This window comes from Montipora foliosa, chromosome 1 (genome assembly GCF_036669935.1).
Source record: "Montipora foliosa isolate CH-2021 chromosome 1, ASM3666993v2, whole genome shotgun sequence".
Taxonomy (NCBI): Eukaryota; Metazoa; Cnidaria; class Anthozoa; order Scleractinia; family Acroporidae; genus Montipora; species Montipora foliosa.
Window position 1 is genome coordinate 61,269,261 of NC_090869.1, and position 26,175 is coordinate 61,295,435.

General features: G+C 39.4%; 2 protein-coding genes across 3 annotated transcripts in view; one reads left to right on the forward strand and one right to left on the reverse strand.

Annotated features, from left to right (window-relative positions):
* The window catches only part of LOC137979799 (uncharacterized), a 25,992-nt gene extending 18,179 nt beyond the window's left edge, over positions 1-7,813 (forward strand). Inside the window, exons 1-4 of one of the 2 annotated variants that reach the window (XM_068827149.1) lie at positions 4,314-4,466; positions 6,534-6,683; positions 6,881-7,012; positions 7,277-7,811. In XM_068827149.1, the coding sequence (XP_068683250.1) occupies positions 4,403-4,466; positions 6,534-6,683; positions 6,881-7,012; positions 7,277-7,647 (717 nt within the window). In that variant the 5' untranslated portion in view covers positions 4,314-4,402 and the 3' untranslated portion in view covers positions 7,648-7,811. Of the gene's footprint in view, positions 1-4,313; positions 4,467-6,533; positions 6,684-6,880; positions 7,013-7,276 lie in introns of those variants that run through there. The other variant, XM_068827147.1, reaches the window with a different exon arrangement.
* A 10,579-nt stretch (positions 7,814-18,392) lies between these two features.
* Positions 18,393-24,972, reverse strand: LOC137972037 (adenosine receptor A1-like). The gene is made up of 2 exons (XM_068818841.1): positions 24,939-24,972; positions 18,393-19,384 (listed from the first exon to the last, which is right to left on the reverse strand). The coding sequence occupies exons 1-2, from the start codon at positions 24,970-24,972 to the stop codon at positions 18,393-18,395; spliced, it is 1,026 nt and encodes a 341-aa protein (XP_068674942.1).
* Between the last annotated feature and the right edge of the window lie 1,203 nt (positions 24,973-26,175).

Consider the following 26,175-nt stretch of genomic DNA (forward strand, 5'->3'; position numbering starts at 1 on the left):
ACAATACATCAATAACAGCTAATAATGAAGAAAGGACGAGTTTCTTAACATCAAAAAGTTGGCAAAATCATGTTTTAATCTATTCTGAGGAAACTCCAACGTCTTCATACCAAGATATTAAGAGTCTTAAGGTGTTCTTCATTTCTTGGTTTTTACCTTAATGATTCATGATTTTTAAAAGCATTTTGTACATTCCCTGGATCGGAAGTAATTGATTCATGAAAATATTTCGTTGAGCTTTCCTTAGTGTAGTTGTCAGTCATGATTCCCGAGTTTTTAAAACAAAGATTCGTGATTCTTAAAAGATCTTAAACTATGATTCGTGATTCATGATTCCGCTTCCATCCCGAAATTTACACAAACGACTATGAAGATCATGGTCAATTGACTAAATTAACGAATAAGCGTAAAATTCTTGTTGAAATTGTTAGAACTTATTTCTGTTCTCAAATAGACCCATCGCTGCATCTCTTGTTGTGCGATTGACGTCATTGTAAATGAAGTTGTTCTCTTTGGTTCACGGATAACTTAAAGCCCGCTGCACACTGTGCGGAAAGAGCAGAGCAAACTGCCTCTCGAGACGGTTTCCTCAGCCATTTCCCCCGTTTCCTCAGTCGTTTCTTCACATGTGCGGGGAATTTTTGATGAGAAATTTGCCTCGCGAGGCCGTGAAGATAAAATCAAACATTTTTGATAATTTGACCTCGCGAGGCAAATTCCTCACCGGGTGCGATTATCGTGAGAATCCAGCTGAGCTTGGTCAATCACAGGCAGCCCAAGCTCGGTATTCGATTTATAGACTTTGTAGCGACAATTTGAAACACTTGTCCAATGAGAGTGCAGAATGTAATACGAACGCCATGAAGCTATAACTGCCGTAGACACACATCTAGCCGAGCGCATGGGAAGATTATAGAAAGTCGAACATTATTTGGAATTTATCCGCCAAAAATCGCCGGAGTGGAGTTGATGTGATAGGAAATGGCTGAGGTGTCGTCATGGTGATTCGGACCGTTGCTTTGTGATGCGAGAGAAATTTGTGAGACGAGATTGCCGCGAGTCACCAGCCTTTCTTCTCTTTATGAGGGGAAATGACAACTAACGACATCGTAAATATTAGTAAACCACAAACCCGTCTTCGCCTCGCGAAGGAGTTTGCTCAGCTCTTTCCTCGCCGTGGGCGGCGGGCTTAAATACCTTTAAATAGCATCTTACTAAATATTGCGAAATTAAAGTGATTTAATTTAAGTGTCGCGAAATACCGGCCTTATCATAAAATCGCCAAACTAACATGGCAATAAAAATTCATGTAAGAAGGTAAAAGGTAAGCTTCAAGTTGGCGTTGTGTACTAGTAGACAAGTTATTGACCAAAGGTGCAGAAAGTGAAAGTCGTGCATCGCTTATCACCTATACTAAATAATTAGGATACCTTCGAAAGATCCGCAGTGAACATTTATCGGAGAGTGTTTGTTACTTGCAGCCGTGCTAAAGCTTGCAACTTTTCCGGCTTCGTTAACGTTTTGTTTTGAGACTTTCCTCGAGAAACTTTCCCCGTTGAGAGCGCAGCGCAACCATATGGCGATCGAACACTACTTCGTGTAAGAAAAGATCAGTCACCCGACTGCTCCTCTTCGCTGATTGGCCACAAAAACATTTTTGTGACCAATCAGAAGCAGGGAATTCGAACGCTTCTGGAACTGGTTCGGAAAGAGTACGTGCCCAAGGGGTTCTTCCCGTTGTTGTAGTAAACTTTCATCACGAACATTCTATCGTTCCGACTAGCTGCCCCTGGGTCTCCGTGGATGAGGTCTTGGTTTTTGAGATATGGCGAGGATCTTAGGTCTTAGTTTTTGAGATTTGTCGGGGATCTTAGGTCTTAGTTTTTGAGATTTGGCGGGGTCTTAGGTCTTAGTTTTTGAGATATAGCGGGGATGTTATGTCTTAGTTTTTGAGATTTGGCGGGGGTCTTAGGTCTTAGTACTTGAGATTTGGCGGGAATCTTATGTCTTAGTATTTGAGATTTGGCGGGGATCTTAGGTCTTAGTTTTTGAGATTTGGCGGGGGTCTTAGGTCTTTGTTTTTGAGACGCCCTATTGCTTACACATCATTACTTCGTATTCTACGTGCGTTTCTGCAAGCCTTCGGTCGTTAGACTTATTTTCCACGCTCAAAGTAACCCCCAGAACCTACCTTTTACGTAGAATAAGCTTTTATAATGATATTCTTGTCTTCTGAGAGGATACTTTTGAATTCTGAGCAATTTTGTGGAAAACTATTTATGGCACATCGCGACGCGACCATGCCTAAATTCATTTGATCTTTCGTCGCGTCGCTAAAAAAAACATCATAAAATATTTGCAAATTGGTCGATTTCTCTGAAATTTGAAAGAGGGATTGCTAAAGAATAGAGAAAGGGTATTTGCTACTAACAAAAATTCCATTCGTGTGCTTTGCGCGAGAAGGCGGCGAAGAGGTTAAATGCGACTTTTCTTTCACGGCGTACGTGACTTATGCTTATATTGTCTTTTTTATGCTACTTTTGACATAGAATATTAAATTATAAGAAAAATGCCACTGAAAAAGTGTTAAATAATCTTTATTCTCAGTGTTTAGGTAACATAAAAGATGCAACACTTAGCGAGAAATAATATTTTATGCGACCATTTTGGGAAAAATATTTCGCGGGAAATTTACTTGATCGCAAATCTATTCAGGGGCACTCAACGATAATCTTCGGTGGAGTATGGGTCTGGGAGAGCCAAACTGTTCTAAGAATTTCGGTTCAAGGTTGCTATGGAAAGGAAAGGAAAGGAAAGGAAGTTTGTTTAAGTGTCAAGTCGTTCTAGCGCGTCGGAGCGCTAATTGGGGACACTGTAAACTCAAATTAACAAATAACGCAAATCAAGCCAAATGTTTGTTTTTTAGGAGATGGGAAAACCGGAGTACCCGGAGTAAAACCTCTCAGTGCAGAGAGTAGAGAACAAACAAACTCAATCTACATTTGATGCCTAGTCTGGGAATCGAACCCGAACCACATTGGTGGGAGGCAAGTGCTCTCACCACTTCGCCAACCCTACACCCATTATTTACTGAAACACCACGTAAGGGTTTCCCAACCAGGAAAAGGTAGTCCTTCACGTTTTCAGAAGGGACATTTTTGGCACTTAAAAAGGTCACCTAGCAGTTTCGGATGAGCAAATGGTTCGCTGGCCAAGTTCTTAGAAAGCACTTTCAGATAGCAATTTCTAAAGTGAAGACTTCATTCCCTAAAATTTCGGACACTTCAATTTCCAGCTAAGATTTCCGATCAAATTCTTAATTTCAGGTCAAAGAGAGAGCCAAACTGTTCTAAGAATTTCGGTTCTTCGTTGCTATAGAAAGGAAAGGAAAGGAAAGGAACTTTATTTAAGTGTCAAGTCGTTCTAGCGCACTGAAGCGCTAATTGGGGACACTGTAAACTGAAATTAACCAATAACGCAAATCAAGTCAAATGTTTGTTTTTTTAGGAGACGGGAAAACCGGAGTACTTGGTGAAAGACCTCTCGGTGCAGAGTAGATAACCAACAAACTCAACCCACATATGACGCCGAGTCTGGGAATCGAACCCGAGCCACATTGGTGGGAGGCAAGTGCTCTCACCACTGCGCCAGCCCTGTACCCATTATGGTTTCCCAACCAGGAAAAGGTAGTCCCTCACGTTTTCAGAAGGGACATTTTTGGCACTTAAAAATGTCACCTAGCAGTTTCGGATGAGCAAATGGTTCGCTGGCCAAGTTCTTAGAAGGCACGTTCAGCTAGCAATTTCTAAAATGAAGACTTCATTCCCTAAAATTTCGGACACTTCAATTTCCAGCTAAGATTTCCGATCAAATTCTTAATTTCAGATCAAAGAGAGAGCCAAACTGTAACAGTTCTAAGAATTTCGGTTCTACGTTGCTATAGAAAGCAAAGGAAAGGAAAGGAACTTAAAGTGTCAAGTCGTTCTAACGCGCTGAAGCGCTAATTGGGGACACTGTAAACTGAAATTAACAATTAACGCAAATCAAGTTAAATGCTGGTTTCTGAGGAGAGAGGGAAACCGGAGTACCCGGAGAAAAGATTTCAGCTAAGATTTCAGATCAAATTCTTCTAGGTGATAAAAGCATCTCTTTAAAAAGTCTTTATATTCATAACAAGAATCCTAGAGTTTTCTCTCACACCCTTGGCAAATGAGTTCTGTAACGAGCAGTTGTTCATCAGTGTCAATTGTAGAAATATTTAAAGGTCAAGTTCGAGCGAGCTCAAGCCGGCATATATAAAGTGCGTGCCACGTAACATTTGAGGCATATTCCAGAACACAGAGTACACATCAGTTGCGAGAGCTCGTGATTTAAAATCAGTAGTCTTTTTCAGTCTAACGAGATGATCATACTTCATCTTTCAGTAACGATTTATTTCACCTTTGCCACTTTGAGCACCATCACAGGTATGGTATTAATTCACTTTTTGTCACAGACTCGTTTGCTTCTGTTTCATTGTTTACATTTTTTTTTTTTGGAAAAATTTCTTCTTTCTTGTGGAAGTGCACTACAACTATGTCACCAGGTTGAAGAGTGTAAGAGTGTGAGAGTTCATGAGTGGAAGTCTGCGGTGACAATTTGCCCGCAGCGCGTGCACACATCACGAAAATAAACAGGTCTGTAAAAAGCGTGCTTGAGTCTCAACAAATGAGCCTCAAAATCAGCAAGAATTTGTGATGATGAATAATAAAGCAGCTGCTATTTCCAAAAACATTGAATTAACTGGTGATAAATAACCTCGTCTAGGAGAGTGAAATTTTGACTTTGCAGAAACAATGGTAAACCTAAAGAATTGGGTGACCTTTGTGTTGGATTTGCACATTTCTTGCCAAACTTTATAACACTTGAAAGAAAAAAAAAGCAAACTAACAAAACCAAAACCCGGTGTCTTGCCATCATTTTGAACAGATGTATCTGCTTTTTCTCGAGTTTTTAGTAAACACGCAAGATAACTTGATCATGCATGGCAGCCGTCGGAAGCGACGTCACATTCGGTTTAGCGATTTGTGCAGTCAAAAGTTCAATAGAAAAAGTGAACGAAGGAAGAATCTCCCAAATTTTTTTTCGCTGATGGTAACTTTTATATTTATGTTGTTTTCATGTCGCAAATTTTGTTGCTAACGGCAAAATATTGTATTGTCGATCGACACTTCCTGAAAATTTCCTTCTGCTCTGCCTGAAAACTGTGTATCAATATTTATTTACTTTGCATCAATTTTTTTTGCATAAAGCAGGCTAACAAGATCTGCATCTTGCTTAGTTCGCATTTTTGGAGCGTTAAAATTGAATTTTCAGTCCTTTGTTTTTGACAGAAAGTCGTATATTTTGAGGTCACCCTTCAAAATACCAACCCCACAGGTCAGGGATTAACTTCAGAGAAGTTTTGTTTTGGAAGGCTATCAGAGACTTGTGGTGATAAAGAAGTTGCAAGGGAACTTGGAAATGTCAAATGTCAGCCTCGAAGCCAATGTTTCTCGATTCCCTTTTATTTGCTTGAATATTTTTTGGGTTTAGTATTTTACTAGTAACCACACGTCTTCACAGGGGGCTATTTACCTAAGACATCTACCATGGCACTACAATGATATACAGTTATACCGTACCAAAACAATATCGTGTACTATTAGAGCTTCATATAAGGCAAAGACAACTTTATCTCCTGGAAATCAAAACGCAGCTCAGTTGACAGTTATGGAATAAAGCGCTGTGTTACTGCACTGCCACAGGTATACGTACGCAATGCGTGCCTTCTCTTTCTTCCCTTCACTTTTCATCAAGTTTCAACAACGTTATCTTTCTATTTCACAATTAGGCATACGAGACTAACTACTGAACGCAAGTATCTTCTTGTCAATTTAATTAAAAATCGTTAATTAGGTCATTTTTTTCAGCGACTATTCCTGTTATTATACAGAAAGTCCTCTGAAATTCTTCACCATATTTATTTATAAATTATTCCCTTTGGTTTAGAGGAAAGCAATACAATGGGAACCTACCCATAGGGAATTTTCAGTAGTAGGCTATGGATCTCTTTCATAATGGCGCAGAAATAAAATTTTTTGTTGTTGTAATTATATGATGCTAAAAACGCCTTTCTAGCGTCGCTGCGACGAGCAAATTTCAAAATAATATATGTTTCAAAATTAGAGTAGTAAAGGTCTTAATAAAAAAAATACAAAAGAATTTAAAGGCTGTCGCCATTTATGAAAGTGGTCTATTCACAAGTGTAGCTGAGAAGTTGAACCAGGGACTAAAAAGAACAAATTCAACAAGAAGTCAGAACGTGTCTTGAACCGGGATCCCTGGATCTTAAGGCAAGCTCCCTCACCATTGGGCCGCACTGCCTCCGAAAAAGGAGGGAAGTTTTAGTTTCTGCCACAGATTTCCTTCCGTTCTCGTAATCTTTTAAATAAAATCTATAGAAAACTCGACAGAGATTAACAATCATCTCATTACCGTTTTACCCTTTGTAGCTTTAGGTTGTTTAAGCTGTAACCAGCCCAGAGATCCGTTTTGTCCTACCTTCCAAGTTGATCTGAAGAGGAACATAGCTTACGGGAGAGACGCCAACATCGCTTGGGTGGACCGCTTGAGGGTGCTTTCAGGACTTTGTACAAACCAAGGTAGGAAATAAAAATTTAAAAAACGTACATGTTTAGTGTCATTTATTTTGACGTGGAAAGAATTGTTTTTATCTTAGATCTGTAGGATGCGCTAGAGTTTGCAAGTTAGAGCTTTTAAATCAATCAAATTGCCTTACTCGATAAAGGCATTTCTTTAAACTGAATTCGTAATTACCAGAATTACTTGCACTTTACAGGGAAGCTTCGCATAACGTTTGATAAACCGGGATTGGGCCGCAAACGCACTGCCAGAATTGACCTGTGGTTTGCCCGTCAAGTGACAGGATACTCGTTTGACATTGCAGACTCGCCCACTGTCAATGGATGGGGTAAGAAAAGAAACTTGCTTTAGCGCACTAATATGCCGCTGGAAAGGAATGAAACATCTTTTTTATGCATCATTAGAGATATGAGCTTTGCTCTTTTTGGGGGAAACAAATTATCATGTGAAATAAATCTGAGACTGAAGTTACCGATACGATACACATAAATGAAAGCAATGTGCTTTGGATATTCATTGGCAAAATAGCTTCGCGGTACAAAAAGATTTCGGTTGCTTCAATTTCTCTTTTCCTTTTTTTTTTTCCTTATAGGTGGCGACGCGGGAACAACTGAAAAAGGCGCAGAGGTGCATGGCTACAATAAAGATTTGTTGATGTTCACCAACGATTTTATCGGTCACCAGGACTACACCACCGATAATCACCTGAGGGTTGAAACCAAATCAAAAGTCATCAGCGATCACATAACGTTTTACATCAGCCATGAGCGAGTGGAGGTGACCAACTACCGCGGCTATCAAGGCGTGTACGACAGCAGATTTCTGTTTGTGCTGAATGGGCAACCAGTTGGATCACCCCCCGATGCAAAGACTGATATATGGCTGAGCATGAACCGTGTCATTGGCGGTGCATATAGGTCTGGGACTGGTCTCTGTAAGGTGGCTATCTCCTGGGTAATATAGGAGTTGGGGTATAGCACGCCTGCCGAGGACGCATACTGAGCACGCCTGCTCGGCACAAGGGAGGAAATGAAACTCTTCTTTGAGCCTGAGTCAACCAGTAGATTATAAGAATGCTGAATAGATAAAATAAAGTTGTGTATTGCAACGCATCTCCGAGGATTTTTCTCAATCATGACTGATCTGATGTATTTTACTTTCGGTAGTGATAAGAAGAAAGAGCGTTTTCTTTACAAAGCTCTTCATAAGTTCAATGGCAACACCAATGACATCTATACGAGGATTCTTTCACCAGAATTGTATGACTTGTAGAATTTCACTTGTTCTCGGGCATAAAGGATAACGCCAAAAAATCAAATTTAAAAAAGGTGAATTATTTGACGTTGGACGGGCAAGTTACAAATTCATTTGAATCTTATTGTTTTTCATAGGATCATTCAGAAAGCTTGAAATACCAGCTAACAATGAGAGGCTTATACCAAACAAGTTACAGGCTGTAAAAGAATCCGCTATGTAATTTAGAAATATACATTCAGTTAAAACGAGACCGTGAAGGGAAAACCTATTCGGTGGAAGGATGAATCGGTCAGTTCACGATAAGTGTCATGATTGCGTAACCTAGCAAATAATAACAACTATTATTATCGCTCGAACCCCAACCCAAACTTTCTTTCCCATCTCATCCCATCATTGAAGTGGTTTTTGCTGTAAAAAAGGAAATGGCATTAGATTGCTGTCCCATTATTTTCTCTTGATTTTCCTGCCGAGGAAGAATGCGTGACGCGTCCAAGTTTCCGTCGTGCGGTCGGCAAAAGTGTCATGTCACACATTCCCGCCAGTTATTCATCGAATACGCATATTGAAGAAATCTTGTGCAACAGCAAAGTCACAGTTCCCGGTAATTTTCCATATTACAGATTTGCATTTTCAGGGCGCCGCCGCGGCGATGAAGGAGCTGGGGGATATAGGGGGGGGGGGGGGGGGATTTGCCGAATGGTGGACAGTTAGGTTTCCGAACAAAAAAGCTTTATCACTACCGAATTTACAATCTTTTGAAAAGACTGCATAATCTTTTTAGAACCTGATGACGATGACGATGATGATGATCATGATGATGATGATGATGATGATGATGATGACCATGCTGATCATGATTGATGCACGATTCCAAAACGTATACAAATTTTATCAACATGGGTGATCCTCTAAAAACCTGAAATCTTGCGATTTGTTTTCCCATCCTGTTCAGAACTTATCGACATGATGATCAGCGCGGGAAATTTGTGGTTGAAAAACGTTCCATCAGTATTTCTGTGAGATAAGTTCTCAGAGTTTTAGCAGAACTTTACATCTTAGCCATAAACCTTTTGCCTTTGGAATTCGATCAGTGTACCCTGTAGCTGTTACCATATTTCAAACGTTATATCAATGCTTTCACAAAGGAGAACCTTTTCGGTTGTAAAGAATAACATTTAAGAGAGAAAATTGGTATTTTGGGGCAATTAAATATCTCAGTATTCTATTTTTACCCGATTTTTGTTTTCTTTATTCCATTGGCCCGCAGGCTACCTTTAGACCCAACCCAACTTTGCTCGAGAAAACAGCTCAGAACATAACATAACATAACATACGTTACCCAGTATTGATTACAGTGCGCCTCTCCGTCTCACTCTGGCTATAAACCACACGACAAAGTAGATTGCTTCTAGGTTTGTTCTTTATGTATCACTTTCGGAACTTTTGAATTTTCTTTTTTCCTCTTTTGCCTGCCTCGAATAGCCCTCGTTAATTGCGGGAAAAAGATCTTTAAGTTAGAATCTTTTAGATCTAATAACGAATTGTTGTTGTTGCTGTTGTTGTTGTTATTGCATCATTTGCGGAAGTTGCGTAACCCTACTGCGTCATTGCACGAGAAATAAAATTTGATTACTTATATACATGAAAAAAAAAATCATGTGATTACTTATATACATGAAAAAATTTCGAGATGATTAAGCAGATGTAATGCACACGTATCACGCAATCACGGAAAAATTGTGCTATGAATTGCGTCATCCAAGGTTAAAGGCTCGCCAATCAAAGCCCTCATTTTTTTTTTCGTGTTTACTATTACAGCGAAACACAGACAAGTGGCACCTGAACCCAGTCTGGTATTCGTGCCGGGCCTGAAAAGCCCCAATGTAAACAAACAATTGTAACCGAAGCCGAAAGCAGCACCTGAACCCAGTAGGCTTTTATAGATTGTTCTGTTAAAAAAAAAGCATATTATGCTACTAGGCAATGCTCATTTTTTAGCCAAATTATGCTCGTTTTTCCAAATTATGCCACTTTTTCTTAAAATTAGTCCCTTTACAAAATAAGCGAGCTGATAAGTCCAAAAAATGTATCATATTCTTTACTAATGGAAACACTGCATGTTAGCAACCACATATCTCTTTTTGTCTCCAGTGCAAAACGGAACTACCTTAATTCTGTGCTACGAAAAATAAACTATGCGCACTTACATGCGCCCCTAAGCATGTCTTTATTTCCGATAGAGACTGTTATTTTCATGCAGTTTAGCAGCGCTTATTACACTGTTACGTAGTATCTTGCTAGCTTTGGGTTCTCGTCATCTCGTGCCAGACTGCGGCCAGCCTCCTAGGAGCTCACCCTCCTATAGTGAACCGTCAATGCCGCTAAGACATTGAGGAACAAAAATGGTCTCAGGCTGATCAATATATACCGATTATGCTAGCAGTACTACTTTTTTTAAAATCAGCAAAATTTATGGTAGTTTCGTCAAATTATGCCAAAAATTATGCTAGCATAATCGTGCCCGGCTCAAATGCAAACAACTATGTTCAACAAACACGATCGAGGTTGAGTTATTGCCAAACACACGTAACTTGTAATTGAAACCAAACGAGAATAAATTAACTGAACATCAGGGACCGGTTGTTCGAAAGCCGATTAACGTAATCCAGGATTAGCGTAAACGTTTGTTTCATGTTTTCAACTCTTTGGTTAAAGTTTCATTTGCTTATTTTTGTTTTTCAAGATTGACTTCTTCTAATGTAAAGTTTTGCCGAATATCAGCGTTGAACAGCATTTGGGCGAAGAGAAATTAACTCCTTGGTTAATTTTTAATCTGGGATTAGCGTTAATCGGCTTTCGAACAACCGGGCCCTGGAGTCTTCAAAGCGACGTCGGAATAATGGACCTCGACAAAAATTGCGTGCACCCTAGCAGTAAAATGCATTTCTAAATATCTGACTAACTGTGGTGTTATGTACAACACTGAAATCATGATGAAACAGATGTTCTTCGTTTCCTTTTGTTTCGAACTCCGCACATCATGACAGACATCTGAAAAATTAAGCTTTTTCCGAATCCTGTTGGCAAAACGGTCATTTACATTTATACAGTTAAAGGGATGGCGCATTGACAGTTCCAAGACCCGATTCGCTCAGCTTCAACACACGATTCAACACCTTCCAGACCTTCCACATCTTCCACCATTGTCTTTGTCGCGCTAGAACTAACCAGAAATATTTTGATCCAAAACTTGTCCCCTGTCAGTCTTTTTGACTGTGCCACACCAATCAGAAGCCGGCCCGCCGTCCGCGGGCGAACGGGTTTTTCAAAAATAGGGGGTCATCTAGCAAGCGTTCGCTCAAGCTGGCGCGGCCAATTTGAGGAAATCGTTTCGAAGCTCTTCTATCGAACAGGAACGCTAGCTTCGCTTGCTACGCTATTTAAATTCATTTGGTGTCAACTCTGCTTGATCTTCAGGTAAAAAATAATAAATGCAAATGTGACTAATTCTTGACTGTCAAAAGTTATTTGAGAAGAAAGCTTGTTGTCTATATTATCCTTTATTATTCAAGGAAAAGGTTCTTCAGATAAAGATTTGATCCCGAAATTCGGTGAGAAATTTATTTAGTTGCGTATGGTTTTTGACACTAAGTGTGTTGCTTGTTTGCACGCGCGAAATAGAATACGAAGGCTTTGTTTTATTTTGCCTCCAATACCAAATATGTTGTTCCTTTCAATAAATCTTTTGGTTGGAAAAGTTTTTTGTGAGGTTTTTCTGCTTTTGTGGATTCATAGAGTTGTGTTAATACTAACTAATTTGCATGCGTGAGTTGAAATTTGATACGGGGTTAGTTTTCATAACGATGACAGGAATTCTCGCTGTTTTGGAGAACACAAATTATTATTTATTAAGAAGTATCTCAGGCTATCCGACTACCTCGTAAAAATAGTAATATCAAGTCTTTGGAACAACGCAGGCAATTCCAGTCACTAGTTATATTATATAAGTGCTTGTATAGTCACGGAGCACCCTATGTTAATATTTTTTTCAATCTTAGGAATGTTAAATATAATTTACGTGGGCTCAACACAAGGTTGGAACTCCCCCCCCCCCCCCCCCCCATTCAACTTAGAGTATAGTCATCGATCTTTTACCTTTTTTGCAAGTAAACTGTGGAATGCGTTGCCTCCAATGGTTAGAGAATCTAAAGACATTGTATCTTTTAAGCGGGCACATAAAGTTTATACGACTCGAAGTGTAAAGATTTGAAAACTTTAATTTTCAAAGTTTGTAAATTTTTTACATAGAGGAATTACTAGTTAGTATTTTGGTGGTGTTTATTAATTAATTGATTAATTTTCTCCTTTTATATATTGTACAATTATATTACTTTACATTAGTACACACGTACACGTTTTAACGAGCACTTAAGAGCTCCTTGGTGTCAAAGTGTTGTATTGTATTGTACTGTAGTCATTGTGGTGTAAAATGGAGTTAATTTGGAAAGCCAACAATATTTCTTGAAGCTTATCTACTGCGCATTTAGGTGAATTTTTACGTTCTTGGCTAAATTTGATATATGCAACAATTATTTAGAAACAAGAAGCTACTTTAAACATAAATTCTACGCTTTCAAGAACCGAGGCATGACCGTCGAAGTAAGGAGTAGTCCACTCACTTCGGCCGTCTAATATCTCCAGTTCCCCGTAGTGTTTCGTTTCCGGACTGATAATATCTGTTAGGGTGTTTGAGAAGGAGTATGAAAATATTTGAGGAGGACAAACAAGTACCAAAGACAACCCAGTTTACGCTCTCAGCGCGTCTAGTTAAATACGAAATAGCCTGATAAACACGAGAACTCGGGCAAATTAACATTCGACCAGAGAAGCACGATGTTCCAAGGCCTGAACTGAACATCTACCTCTAAAATCGCCGCTTGAGGCGGAGATTGTCACTGGGCTTGTTGCGGAAGCGAAGGGGCGGCTTGTTGGGCTTGTTCAACCAGAGAAACAGGTGGTCCGGGCGCTTGAGGAACTTAAGACATAGATGGACAGAAAAAAAAGACATTTTTCGAACCAGCGACCTTGGATTTTACGGCAAAAGAGAACAACAAGATGGGACGCTTTACCTTTAGGGTGGACAGACACGAGGGATCATGCTACAGGTACATGTTGCAGCGACTAAAAACTTGTACAGTGCACACTGAGGCGACATGTAGTAGGGACGTTTAGCGGGGACATGCAGCAGGGACAAAATCACAACATGTGTACACACATGAAAATGCTGCGGGTACATGTCCCACGGATCTGTTGCAGCGCATATGTCCCCTGGTGTGAACTGATACTTTTATAACTTTGCAACACCCATCTGGGGATGACATTAGCCCCGTGATGTGTCCCATGAAGTTCGACATGTTGCTGAGTAGATTTCTCAGCTGCTTGATTGTTACCTTTCCAGTCGTACTCTGAGATCATCGACACAGAATTTGCTCCATGTACCCAGTTCATACACAATGGAAAGAAGGCTTTCTCAGTGACCATGCCGCGCCTTTGCAACAGTCTTCCGGCCGATATTAAGTAGGTGGATAGTATATCCTCTTTTAAAAGAATGCTGAAAACACACTTGTTTTTATATAATTTGAATAGTTTTATTGTATCGTAGTTTTCGTTTTTACACTGTAGTCACTATTATTTAGCTATTTTTGTTGCAGTCGTTGTTTTAGTCTTTTTAACCCGTACTTCTTACCTTTTATACATACATTTTCTATTCCACCCTTGCAAAAAGCATCGAGACGGATTTTGCATGCGTTTTTAAGAACCTTCTTATTATTTTCATTTTTTATTTATTACAAATCGATAACTCAAGTCATTATTTCATAGTTCCTTCAGCACGCCATGCTAGGAAAAAGATACACACATTACGTGTAACCTTCGTTTCCGGTATTCATTAGCGGTATGTCAATCTTCAAAGCGTATCGAACACCCACGTAGTATGTAGACCATGGCAAAAGAAACAACTTGTGTAACGTGGTCTGTAGGCCCGAGCGCCAGTGCATTGTCGGACCAGTTAATTTGACAACTTAGGAATGCGTGAGCCCCGGCAAAGCAGCGGTTTTTTAGGTGTGCTTTTCAGACATTACATTGAAACCGATATCATTCAATTTCCTAACAAGCAAGGGAATTTTTTTGTATAAGGGTGAAGTCATTTAAACTGATGATGGATGAATGAGAGGGATGTTTACATGATGATTTTTGGCTCTCATAGTTATCTTTCATAAAGGGTGTCTCCATGCATTTCTGCAGTCTCCACCAAATCCTTGCTAACGTCGTAGAAATCGTTAAAGCGTCTTTCTTTGAAGCTAATGCTGATACTTTAATGGGTTGTAATTGTCGTAGAGAGGAAGTGCTACACGACCGTGAGAAGTATTTCCCTGTGAACATGTGACCGCCTTTTAAAGGACAGTTAATATACTACCATGTATAAATGTATAAAAAGACCGCACGAATAAGTGCCGTGGAAAAATCAATAAAACCGGCGACGTCATGTACTCACTAGCTTAAAACTCCAGCGTGTGAATGCAGCTTATTACCATGATACGCAAAACACGACTTCAAAAGTCGGAAAGCGTGAAACTCCCGTGCTTCATATTACTTCAGCTGCATACACAGTCACTAATTGCATTCTTAACAAGTGAGTCGACTTTGACGTCATTTTATCCTCGATCCAGCGCTTTCAAGAATTTAGAGTTAGTAACGGCCGACCATTAATAGGAAAATTCCAGGTATAATGAACAAGTGCCTTTTTAAAATCAATGGTTAAAACTTGGGTCACTTGATGTTTAGCACAACTGTTTTACTTAACATAGATTTAAAATCCAAAGAAAAAGAGGTCATAGAAGCACTTTAACAAGTCAGTTCGTTTTGTGCTTATTTATTTATCATTTACTCCTTACAGCACTTTCACTTTTCTTTCTTATTCATTTTCAAGATAGGGTGAAGTAAAGGAACGGATCCCCATGCCCCATATTTCGCGTTCTCGTTCTCAATGCCGCGCATATTTAAAATTTCATTACGTCATTACAACTGGCCCATCCGGTGCCTCTCTAGAATTAGCTGCGTAGCTGAAATGAGATTTAAAAAAAACTATCATTGGGAGAGGTCCATGTATAGAGGATGCGTTCTCTTACCTCATCCTCTCTTTTCATTTCACAATAAGTTGTTCGTTGTGTTTCATCAATAGCCGTTATCGGAGTTATCAGCGGTTTTGCCACATGAACCAAAGCTAAGGGGTCATTTTGTATTGAATTAACCTTTAAGCCTCTTTTGCATGTAGTTTAAAACAAAAGAAAAGTTGCCTGTAGGCTCAACTCCAATAAGGACCATTCATCTTGACTCATTTCCTCGTCCACAACTTGCCTATTTCCATTTAATAACCTGTAAACTCCATTGCGATGATGGGGAATGAAAAGAAAAAAAATACATCGAAGATGAGGAATAAAGAAATAATTCTTAGCCTTATTTCCCAGAGCTTCGCAGTCAAGTTTAAAATTGTTATATCGGAATTGGCATATTCGTATCCTCAGGTTGTACCATTGATAAACCAGCTGCACAATTCTACAATAAGCGTCTGATAGAACTTTTACAAATCATTCAACTCCGTCGCATGCTCATCCTAATCTTTGGTTATTAGTAGTAAGTTATTTTTGGTTGGATTAGAGGATCCCTTTGAGAATATGATCTAATAACTATCGCTGTTCCCCTTGGTTAAAATTTAATAAAGATTAACTTTCTTTGGAAATGCTCACCCCCCGCCCTTGACAATAAAACAGTTCAATCTCCATGCCATAATCCAGTTGAGTTATCTCCCCAAAGCATTTTGCCAAAAGAGAAAATTTCTTTGGGTCAAGGGCCAACCAAAAAAAGGAAAGGAAATTTATAATGTGGACAACTCTAATCATTAATTAATAACCCAGCGCTAGACTCGTTGATAAGGAACCAGCCAACCTAAACAACTCATGACATAAGCTTATTTGTAACAAATCAAATTCCAGCCATACTGCTTGCTAGACTTGCGTTTTTGGTGACTACTGCCTTTGATGCTTATTATTTGTTTCTTGATTTTATTTACGCTGCCGACGTACATAACTGAAGATACGAAGTATAATACAATCACAACAATGAAGAGATTAAAAAGGAATTTAAAAAAAAAACCAGGCAAATAAGGGATTTACAATATTCGACGCACGTTAAAACTTGCGATTATTCAATTGTTTGTATTTCTTCGGAATGGACGAGAGATACGAGTTGTATCGGAGCAAAAGGTCTATTAAAATCTCTGATCAGCTTCTGCTATATGTTGCAAACAGCTAACGTAAATAAATTTGTGAATAGAAAGGCCTTAGGATTTATTTCTTCATTGCTAAATCGCACTGTCTGGCTCCCAACCCTAAAGCGAAATTTCAGACAACTCAGTTGCGTAGCATCTTTCCGTCAACCACAAACCGGCGCGTGCGATGGAAACGAATTTATACTTCACAGTACTAGTCAGCTAAATGACAAACGAAATCAATGTTCAGTATTGCGATCATGGCAAGTCTACTCCAGAGAAACTATCGCTGGATATAAATATGGGAGCCAGCCCTCTTTTGCAAGCTCTATAGCAGTAGTCACCATGACCGTGCGGTCGTCAGCACAGGCCTATTTTCAGTGTCCACTACACCATCATCATTAGACCGCGCGTCCTTGGTTGGTATGAGTCAGTGTTAAGCAATGATGCCTGCGACGATAAGAGAGAAAGACGGAGCCCAAGAATAGGAGCTTGCCTCTCCCATATATACAAGCCCTACGAGTCAGCCTTTGCGAGTATCTTACTATTTTTAGAACACCACGAGGTCTTCGGTTCTGCACGCAGTGATTAGAATGGACAATCAGAATAAAGTTCGAAGACAAAAATAGCAATAACAATGTTTGCAAGTTATGAAAATTAATGGAAAATTGATGTTAACGTGAGTCTCCTGCTGAAGAGTTAAATCTAAAAATAGAAAAGTATGCGCAAAGATTGACTCAAGGGTAGAGCAGAAAACTCGTAAACAAATAATCTTGCAATTAATAATGTGGGTAAGGGAAAACCAGTATCCAGCTGTAAAGACGGCACACCTTTTCCACATGAAAAGGGTAACATTTCATATGAATGAAATGTGGCATCAGGTCGCGGTTCAGGCTGTTGAAAATCGAAGAAAGTTTAAATTTATCTTGCAAATCCAACATGACAACCCTTTTCCCTTTACCCGCTGAAAAGGTTTGCCGCTGCAAAGGATCGAAATAACAGTGTTGTAAATAATGCGACCGGTGACCTCCAGCTCTAGGTAGCTAACATGGTCTAACATGGAGATCGTGAAACTATCAATTGATTAAAAGAGAAAATTGACATCGGCGGATGATACTCGTACAAAGAACATCGGAAAGAAACTAAGAAATTTCGGCCATTTACAACACACCGCTGTGTAAGTTCCGTACTGGTGATTTCATCATGTTGTCAACAGGCTAGATTACTGTAAATATCTCATTCATAACATTTCCAAAAGGTTGAATCCAGCATTTTCACTTTTCAGTTGCATTTTAATTGCGTCATTTGCCACCACGTAGAACATGGGCTTTGAGTTTCTTAATCAGCAACCGAAATTAAATGTGCCACACTAAAGCTCCAACACAGCACCCATCGCATTGGTTGCTCCACTGCATGTTACAAATTCGGATTTTCATCATATTCTGTAAACCGTGAGGCTGTTTGAAGTCTCTCGCTGGCAGAAATCGTTTCCTTGATCGATCCTTGATGGCTGTGCTTATTTGTCATTGTTACAGTTGTTTTGACAAAGAGGAAGGTCAAATGTATTGCTCAAAGCTAAGGGGTGTAGTGAATTGCTTTTAGCCAATGAAATCACTGGCTCGTAATTCAATTGTCCATTTGCTGCATTCTACCCAGATTATAACTCGGATACCTTACTGGTATTCCGAGTAATAATAACATGTTTACGCCACTGACGAACACCAATAATCTTTATCATTAGCACGAAAGTTGAATTGCGCATTGAAAGAAGCCATACAATATGATAGGTTCACTTAAGTGATTCAGTGGTTTTGGCAAAATGCTTAAGATAGAAGCAGGAATTCTCGATACACCAGGCATACTACATGTATTTTCATGGTTTTCGTGAAAATTATCAAAAGTTACTTGCGTTTCGATGGAATTGGACAACACAGAAAAAAGATAAATTCCCGTGTTTGCAGGCGATAATGATAAACGAAACCACTGATTTTGACACGAGCACTTAAAAACAGAGAGCATTTTTAAAAGAGCTTGTCTATATTTCTCATTTCTGACAGGATAAACGACAATATTTAATACCGAATTTCCATACTGGAGCAACTTGGTTCTAGGAAGTCTTGATACATTAGGTGTGGTATATTTTCGGTACTAGTCTGTTAAATTTGTGCTTATTTTTAGAGTCTTGTGTTTTCCAGGAAATTATATTACTTAGTTGCGTATCGATAGAATAGGACACCACAGAAATAACAGAAATTCCCATGTTTGCCGGCGATAAACAAATGAGCTTATTTCGATATGAGCATTTAAAAATAGGCAGCATTTTAAAAAGAGATTTTCTATATTCCTCATCTCTGAAAGGATAAACGACGATGTTTATTACCGAATTTCCATACTGGAGCAACTTGATCACATACACTACAACGGGATAAATTTTCTGGCATGAAATGCAAAGATGCACAACCAAGTTTAAAACCTGAAAGGGAAGCCAAGTTAGCACAAACGCTGCTGTTATCAACACCACCGTCTTTGTCAATTTTAATGTTTTTGTCTCCTGAACTTGATGGCGCAGTTTTCGAGACCTTTCTTTCTTCCAAAGGACAAAGTAAGCTACACAGGTTATGACAACGGGTGTTGATAGGAATATGGCTATCAAGAATGCGAAGGATTGATGATGCCGCAAGAAATGTGCAATTATGGTCGCAATAAACGCCATCATCCACGGAGTTGCTATAGCAATGGCATACGCTTGGGTTTTCAGAACTCGGTGACAAAACGGCCAACCAATAGCGTACATTCTTTCCAATGCAATCACAGCAAGGGTAAAGATGGAAGTAAGTCCAGCAAACATATCGAATCTAACATAGATTACAGGTAAAAGATAGGTGGCATTGCCTAGGTACTCAATTGTGATATAAAGCGGAACTGCGACCAGTCCAACTAGAAGATCTGCTACCGCCAAGCTTATAAGGAGAAAATGAGGCCGTTTGCGTAATTTCTTCTCGTGAAATACGATTATGGTCAGCGTATTTCCACCAGCAGCCAAAAATGCTATCACTGCAAACAACGAGGCCCATATGAAATTCCACGTGATAAATCCATCCTCGACAATTTGTCTTCCTAGAAAAAAAAGGGTGAATGGCTGGTTTGCATTGGTAATAATTTGGAATAAACAAGCTCGATTAAATTCTTTTCTGAAAAAATGTACAAGAGCTTATTTATTCGAAATTAAATTAATGATATACCTGTAAAAATTTCACTTTTATTGCACTAATATTTCAACCATCTATCCTGCACTAATTTCACTTTTCAGCACTCTGTTTGGGATTAGTTCACGTACCCTTAGCCAATCGAAACGCGGAAAGTTTTGCATGTATATTATTAGGACTGTAATGGACTGTTTGTTGTCATGCATGACTTAGCGTTAATTAATTAATTTATATCGACAGACATTAGCCCTTGGTGGTCTTGCAGCCACGAAAGAAGTTTTAGTCATGTAACCAGCTTCATTAGTCTCCTTCGCCCTCATTTTCCAAATTTGTACCTTTCTTGCTTAAAATAGTGAAGCTTTATAGTTCCAAATGCAAGCTTTTTATTGTCTTTATTCCCTCCGTTTTTTTTTTGGGGGGGGGGGGAGGGGGGGGTGCCTGTTTCCTTGCACATAGTGCTTGCCTACATTTTGGTGTCACTCATCGGTGGAAGTTGAAAATCAAAGGAATGAAGGTTAGAAAGATCATCGAAATTGTTTGAGCAACTTAACTTAAGCAGTTGCAAGCTTACAAGCTGGAAAAAATCCAGGCTGGCATCTAGATCCAAACCCATAACCACCAGATTGAGCTACACTTGCTCTACCACCTGAGCTATCTTGCGTGACAGGTATTAAAAGGGGAGGGAGAGGGAGGGAAAACAGGGGACGAGGGGAAATAAACGCCTGCAATAAAATCTCTTTGTTTTCATCTCTGAGGCGGCTGGCGGCCGTAAAATTGCAATTGGTAAATTTCGAGACGTGAGTCTCTTGAGAATTGCCGCACGCAACATGTAATTTGTGATAATCTTGATTGGCATAAATTAATAATTTGCCGTCACGTAGCAGAGGCTTGGTTGCGAGCGGCAGGCGCTTGGAGTGCTAAGTGATCGTGGTTTGTATTTGAAGATCGTTAAGCGAGTGAGGCATTCTACGGTCAGCCTTCGCCGTGTGCGCAAGTACAGTCCTGTTTCGTTTTTGTCCGATCGAGCTTAATTAGTGTTTTATGCATTCTTTAGGCGGTATATGATAGTGTTCATTTACATTGTAAGTAGTGTCTTTCAATGAGCATATAAGGCTAGAGCCCCGAGGGTCGTCTTGATCGGGGGTACACGTCGCCCGCTTTCTTCCAGTTGCTGGTTTTTAAAGAACTATGCTTGATCGCGCTAAACGCTTTTCATCCTCACCGGACCTCCTCTCCAAAAAATGCCATTCTCTAAGAAAAATGTTTCTGAAACTGAAATATCCTGGAAAACTTATTGATTCTACTTTTAAGAGATTTCACGCCTCCCAAGACCAAGACCAAAACTAAAGCCGTATTAAGCCAGTCGACAGCCCTGTACGAATAACCTTGCCTTTCAAAGATCAGAAATCCGCCGACTCCGTGCACAGATAACCAAGCGATCTTGGAAAGAAAATCAATCGTGTATTACAACCAGTATTCACAAGTAGATTTGAAAGTTACGGAAACAAAGCCCTCACTTGTAACCCAACAATGCCTTGTGCATGAATTTCAATGTAATTCTCTTGTTTATCCCCGTCTCATTTAAGCTAGTGTATTTTCCCACTCTCTATCCTACATATAAAGCTACCTAACTTAACCATAATTAATTTGCATTTGATAATGGTGACATGTCGTCTCCGAAACGTCATGCCTTTTTTTTAAATGGAAACACCATATCAAAATATATTATCAATGTTTCGCGGAAAAAAACTAAACTTTTTGTACGTCAAAAGTGTTCCGTCCTCGCTTCTTTTTAAACTTTTTACAGTCGTTCATGTTGTGAGGATTGGACTAGGAATCTTGCGGATCTTCCTGACGTGGTAACACCTTTGTTGGTATGAGAGACTCAGTAACAGTTGTATATATATACACACAACTGTTAGTGAGTCTCTCAGGCCAACAAAGGTGTCACCACGTCAGGAGGATCTGCAAGATTCCTAGTCCAAACCTCACGACATGAACGACTGCAGCAAGTTAAAAAAGAAGCGAGGACGGACAACTTCTGACGTAAAAAAAGTTTAAAAATTAAAGATTTAATAAAACGTTTCGGTCAAAGACCTTCTTCAGTTATGACAACTTTTGAATAAAAACGAAACTTAAATAAGATTTAGGCGCTAACAATTACATAATTACAAGTGACAGCTGTCAAAAAAATATAAGATTGCAAAAAAGAAGAACAAAAAGTGATGCTAATTTGTAGACGACAAAAGAGCTAAATTAACGAAGCAAATAAATTATATATATATATATATAATAGTAATTTGAGTATACAATTGCAAATAGCGACAGCGAACTACTAACTGATCCATTTGAATGAAAACATATTGCCGTGAGTGGGAATCAAAACCCGCATCCCCCTGGTTACTGGTCGGGAGTGCTAACTACTGCACCATCACGACAATCCTGCTGGCAATAGAGAAATCAGTAAGGTTATTGGTTAGCAACGAGGTTCCCCGGCGTTTAACACTGATTCAGGAACAGGACGTACATCGGAACATCCGAGGATGATTCATAAGCTACTAGCTAGTAAAAAATTATATTTTTGAATCAACAAGGCTGGGAATCCAACGATGTAGTCCCAAGCTATAGCTAGTAGGATCCGAAGGATACACGACGCTTTGCTTTGAAACGCTTTCCTTTAGTTTTAGAGCTCAAAACCTCATCTTCTTACATTGCTGTGACATGCTCAATTTATTTACTTTCTCTGTTCTAAGACTGCCCTTTTTGATGATCAATGGGCTTTTTGCCAATTTCTGATCAGTTTCGAGAAAAAAATTCCTTCCGGAAGACGAATGTGCATTTTGTCACTAAGTGGGGAAATTAGATGGACTGAGCGAGGAAATTACATGCTCTGAAGTGGGCATCAGTTCTAAACGTAAAACCCACTGTTGACTTTGAGTTAGGGTATAAAATGTTCTCGTTTTTGAATAATGCATTGTTGGAATTTTTTTTTGTATTTGAGGCATGAGGCATACTAAACCGTGTGAGTTCAGATTTCCCTTGCTTAGTGCACAATACGTTGCCAGATCGGTTATTTCATGTTGTAGTTTGACCGTCAAGAGATCGACGAGGAGAGCATCAGGCTCGGCAGAACAACCATTGCTCATTGACAACCGCCTCGAGCTCCAAAGGAAACTTTGCCAGTTACTCCAGTGTTAGATGTTGAGAGGATGAATGTTGAATGCAACTGCTGAAATATTTTTTGGGCAAACATTAGGAGGATAGAGTGAGTTTAAAGGATGACAAAGAGGAAAATGAGGACGTTCATGAAGAAGGAAATATGTTTTATTCTTTGTCACATAATGGACTGGAAAACTGTAAATAGCCTGACCTTAGACATATAATTTCAGTTTTCCATGTCACTAAAGCCTGCAGCCCATGGTAAATTTTAGAAAGATTTCGTGTTATTACTTGTTTTCAGGTAATTTTTCAAAACATATCTGAACATAAACAAAGTCATCTGTACTTACCTTTTGAATAAAATATTAATCCATTTGTTTTTTAGTGGTTATTGTTCGGGGAAGTTTGCTTATCTGGTGAAGATAGGCCCCTGATGGAGTCAAGCTGCTTACAGTAGTGAAAGTTCAGGAGATGAAAACGTGCAGTACACATTGGGGTTTTAAGGTATTGGTGGTGCCTACGACAAGCCAAGACAGGAATTTTTGAAAATGGCATAGAGTGAAATGAAAGCAAACTGTCCGGTCTAAGTGCAGCTGCGACCAGAGCCAACTAATGAAAACGAAAAAAAATGCCATAGCCATTGACATGAACCATGGTAATAGTTTTCGGTAATTACATTGCCAGACGACTCACAGGTTTATTGCATACACCAATTGAAAATGAGAAAATTGTTGACGTATCTGTCCAGCACATAATCTTCAGAGTTTTTTTTTGCATATTTCAATAATAAGAAAGGAAAAGTGGGGAAAGTATGTTATGACAAGGTGCCACAGTGGTCAGTGAAATAATTAGACAATTACAACCCATTAAAGTATCAGCATTAGCTTCAAAGAAAGACGCAATAACGATTTCTACGACGTTAGCAAGGATTTGGTGGAGACTGCAGAAATGCATGGAGACACCCTTTATGAAAGATAACTATGAGAGCCAAAAATCATCATGTAAACAGCCCTCTCATTCATCCATTGTTTTAATTTACCGGTATTAACTCATAAGGTTACTAGTAATAGTTTTCACTACATCTGCGAATGCCCCCGCCTAAGATAATACGGATGGCAGCTAGTTGAGTTTTTTTCCAATAGTATGTGCTGCACATTGTGATGGTGTCATATTATTTTGCACGTAACCGGGTAATTAATTGTGAAAGGAAAGAATAGGCATCAACAAACAGCATTTATTTTCAATTTTCATCAACGTTTATTTGATACGCTATCAATTGAAAATAAATTTGCATTAGTTTGGGAAATGCCTTGAAATTATGATTGTAAAACAGGAACAGGAACATTCAATGACTAGAAAAATTTCGTCATCTTTTTGATCCACGTGGTTCCTTCCACGGTACCTTGAAATATCGGATTGCCGGTGTCTTGCCATCATTTTGACACAAATGTATCCTTTTTTTCGCGAGTTGTTAGTAAACAGGCAAAATAACTTGATCATGGCGGCCGCTAAAATCGACGTGACTTTCGAATTTGCGATTTTACTTGTGCTGCCAAAGGTACAATAGAAACTTTGAACGTAGCAAAAATGTTTTTCTCTGATGGTAACTTTTTAATATTCGCGGTTCAAAATTTATGTTGTGTTTTCATGTTGTTGCTGATGAAAAAATCATGTATTTTATTGTCGATCGACACATCCCGAAAACGTCCTTCTGCTCTTCGTAAAAACTGTATTTGAATATTCATTTACTTTTGCATCAATAGTTGTTTTGCATAAGGCAGGCTAACAAAATCTGCACCTTACTTAGTTTGCATTTTTTGAGCATTAAAATAGTACTGTCGGCCCTTGTTTTCTGACAGAAAGTCGTACATTTTGAGGTCACCCCATTCAAATACTAACCCGCCGGACAGGGCTTAACTTCAGTGAGATTTTGTCTTGGAAAGCTATCAGAGCCTTGTGGTGATAAAGAAGTTGCAAGGAAACTTGAAAGTGGTCAACATGTCAGCCTCAAAGCCAATGTTTCTCCATTCCCTTTTGTTTTTGTGAATCTTTCTGGGTTTACTATTTTACTGGTAACCACATGTCTTCTCAGAGGGCTATTTACCATGGCACTACAATAATGTATGGTACCAAAACAATATCGTGTACTATTAGAGCTACATATTAGGCAAAGACAACTTGAATCTCCTGGAAAACAAAATCCAGGTCACTTGACAGTTATGGAATAAAGCGCTGTGTTACTGCACTACCACACGTACGCAATGCATGCCTATTTTAAACTTTGTTACTAAGATAGTTATAAGTACCTAAAGATAAAATATAGGCAATTGATTCCTTCATGCTATCACAAAAATGGCAGTACAAATATAATTTTGGTGTTTCATACATGTATGGAAGCATGACATTGCTGTTGTATGATACAGTATTGTTGTAATACTGAAAAGTACCATCAGCGCTGCCTGAGACGCATCCTGGGTGTGACCTGGCAGGATCGACGGACAAATTCCAGCGTCCTTGACGAAGCACAATGCACCAGTATCGAAGCCATGATAATCGAAAATCAACTGCGTTGGACTGGTCATGTTGTCAGGTTGATGGACTCGCGCCTCCCCAAGCAGATCCTCTTCGGAGAGTTGGGTTCTGGCACCAGAGCACAAGGGGGGCAGCGGAAGCGTTTCAAGGACAATCTCAAAGCAAATTTTAAGGTGTGCCACATTGGTCTGACGACCTGGGAAGATCTGGCACGTGACAGACCCAGATGGAGACATGCAGTCCGGGAGAGCGTGGCGCTATTTGAGAAAGAGCGGCGTCAGAAAGCGGAGGAAAAAGGCCAACGCCGTAAAGAACATGAAGCTGCCCCTGCTTTGTCGCAACAGGCCTCCTACATCTGCCCGGCCTGTGGCAAAGCGTGCCACTCTAGAATTGGACTCTTTAGTCACCAACGGATGCACAAGACTAGAAGTTGAATAGACAATCTTACTCGTTTTCGAGGGATACCATGATGATGATGATGATTGTTGTAATAACCCATCAACTAATCAAGTCTATTTAAAGTGTCAATACTGTTTTGAGCCTTTTTGAACCCACATTAACAGTTGTAATTTTTTGGCGCCATATCACAAACTTTCACATAAATATTTGATGAGTGAGTTCTGAATCTCAAAAGAAGAAGAAAATTATCTTAAATAATTGAAAAGTTCTTGTATCATGAACCACTCTCGCCTATATCTTCTGAGGACAATTGACTAATCAAAAATAATATTTGATACACAACAATGATTCTCCCGTTTTAGAGCGGAACAGGGTTTTCCTCGAGCTTGAACTCACTCTTAGTGCTTGTCTTGGGGGCTTTCCTGGCGTATCATCATATGATATGTGCTGCCCCTTTGAGCCCATGTCTAACCCCACCAAGGAAAACAAAAGCAAACAATCAAAAAACAATTTAGCTCAGCAAAAAATGAATGATAGGTCTTATCTGGCCACATTTCCCCCGTGTAACAGATATAAAAGATGTAACATTTCACTCCACTTTCTCACGCGAAA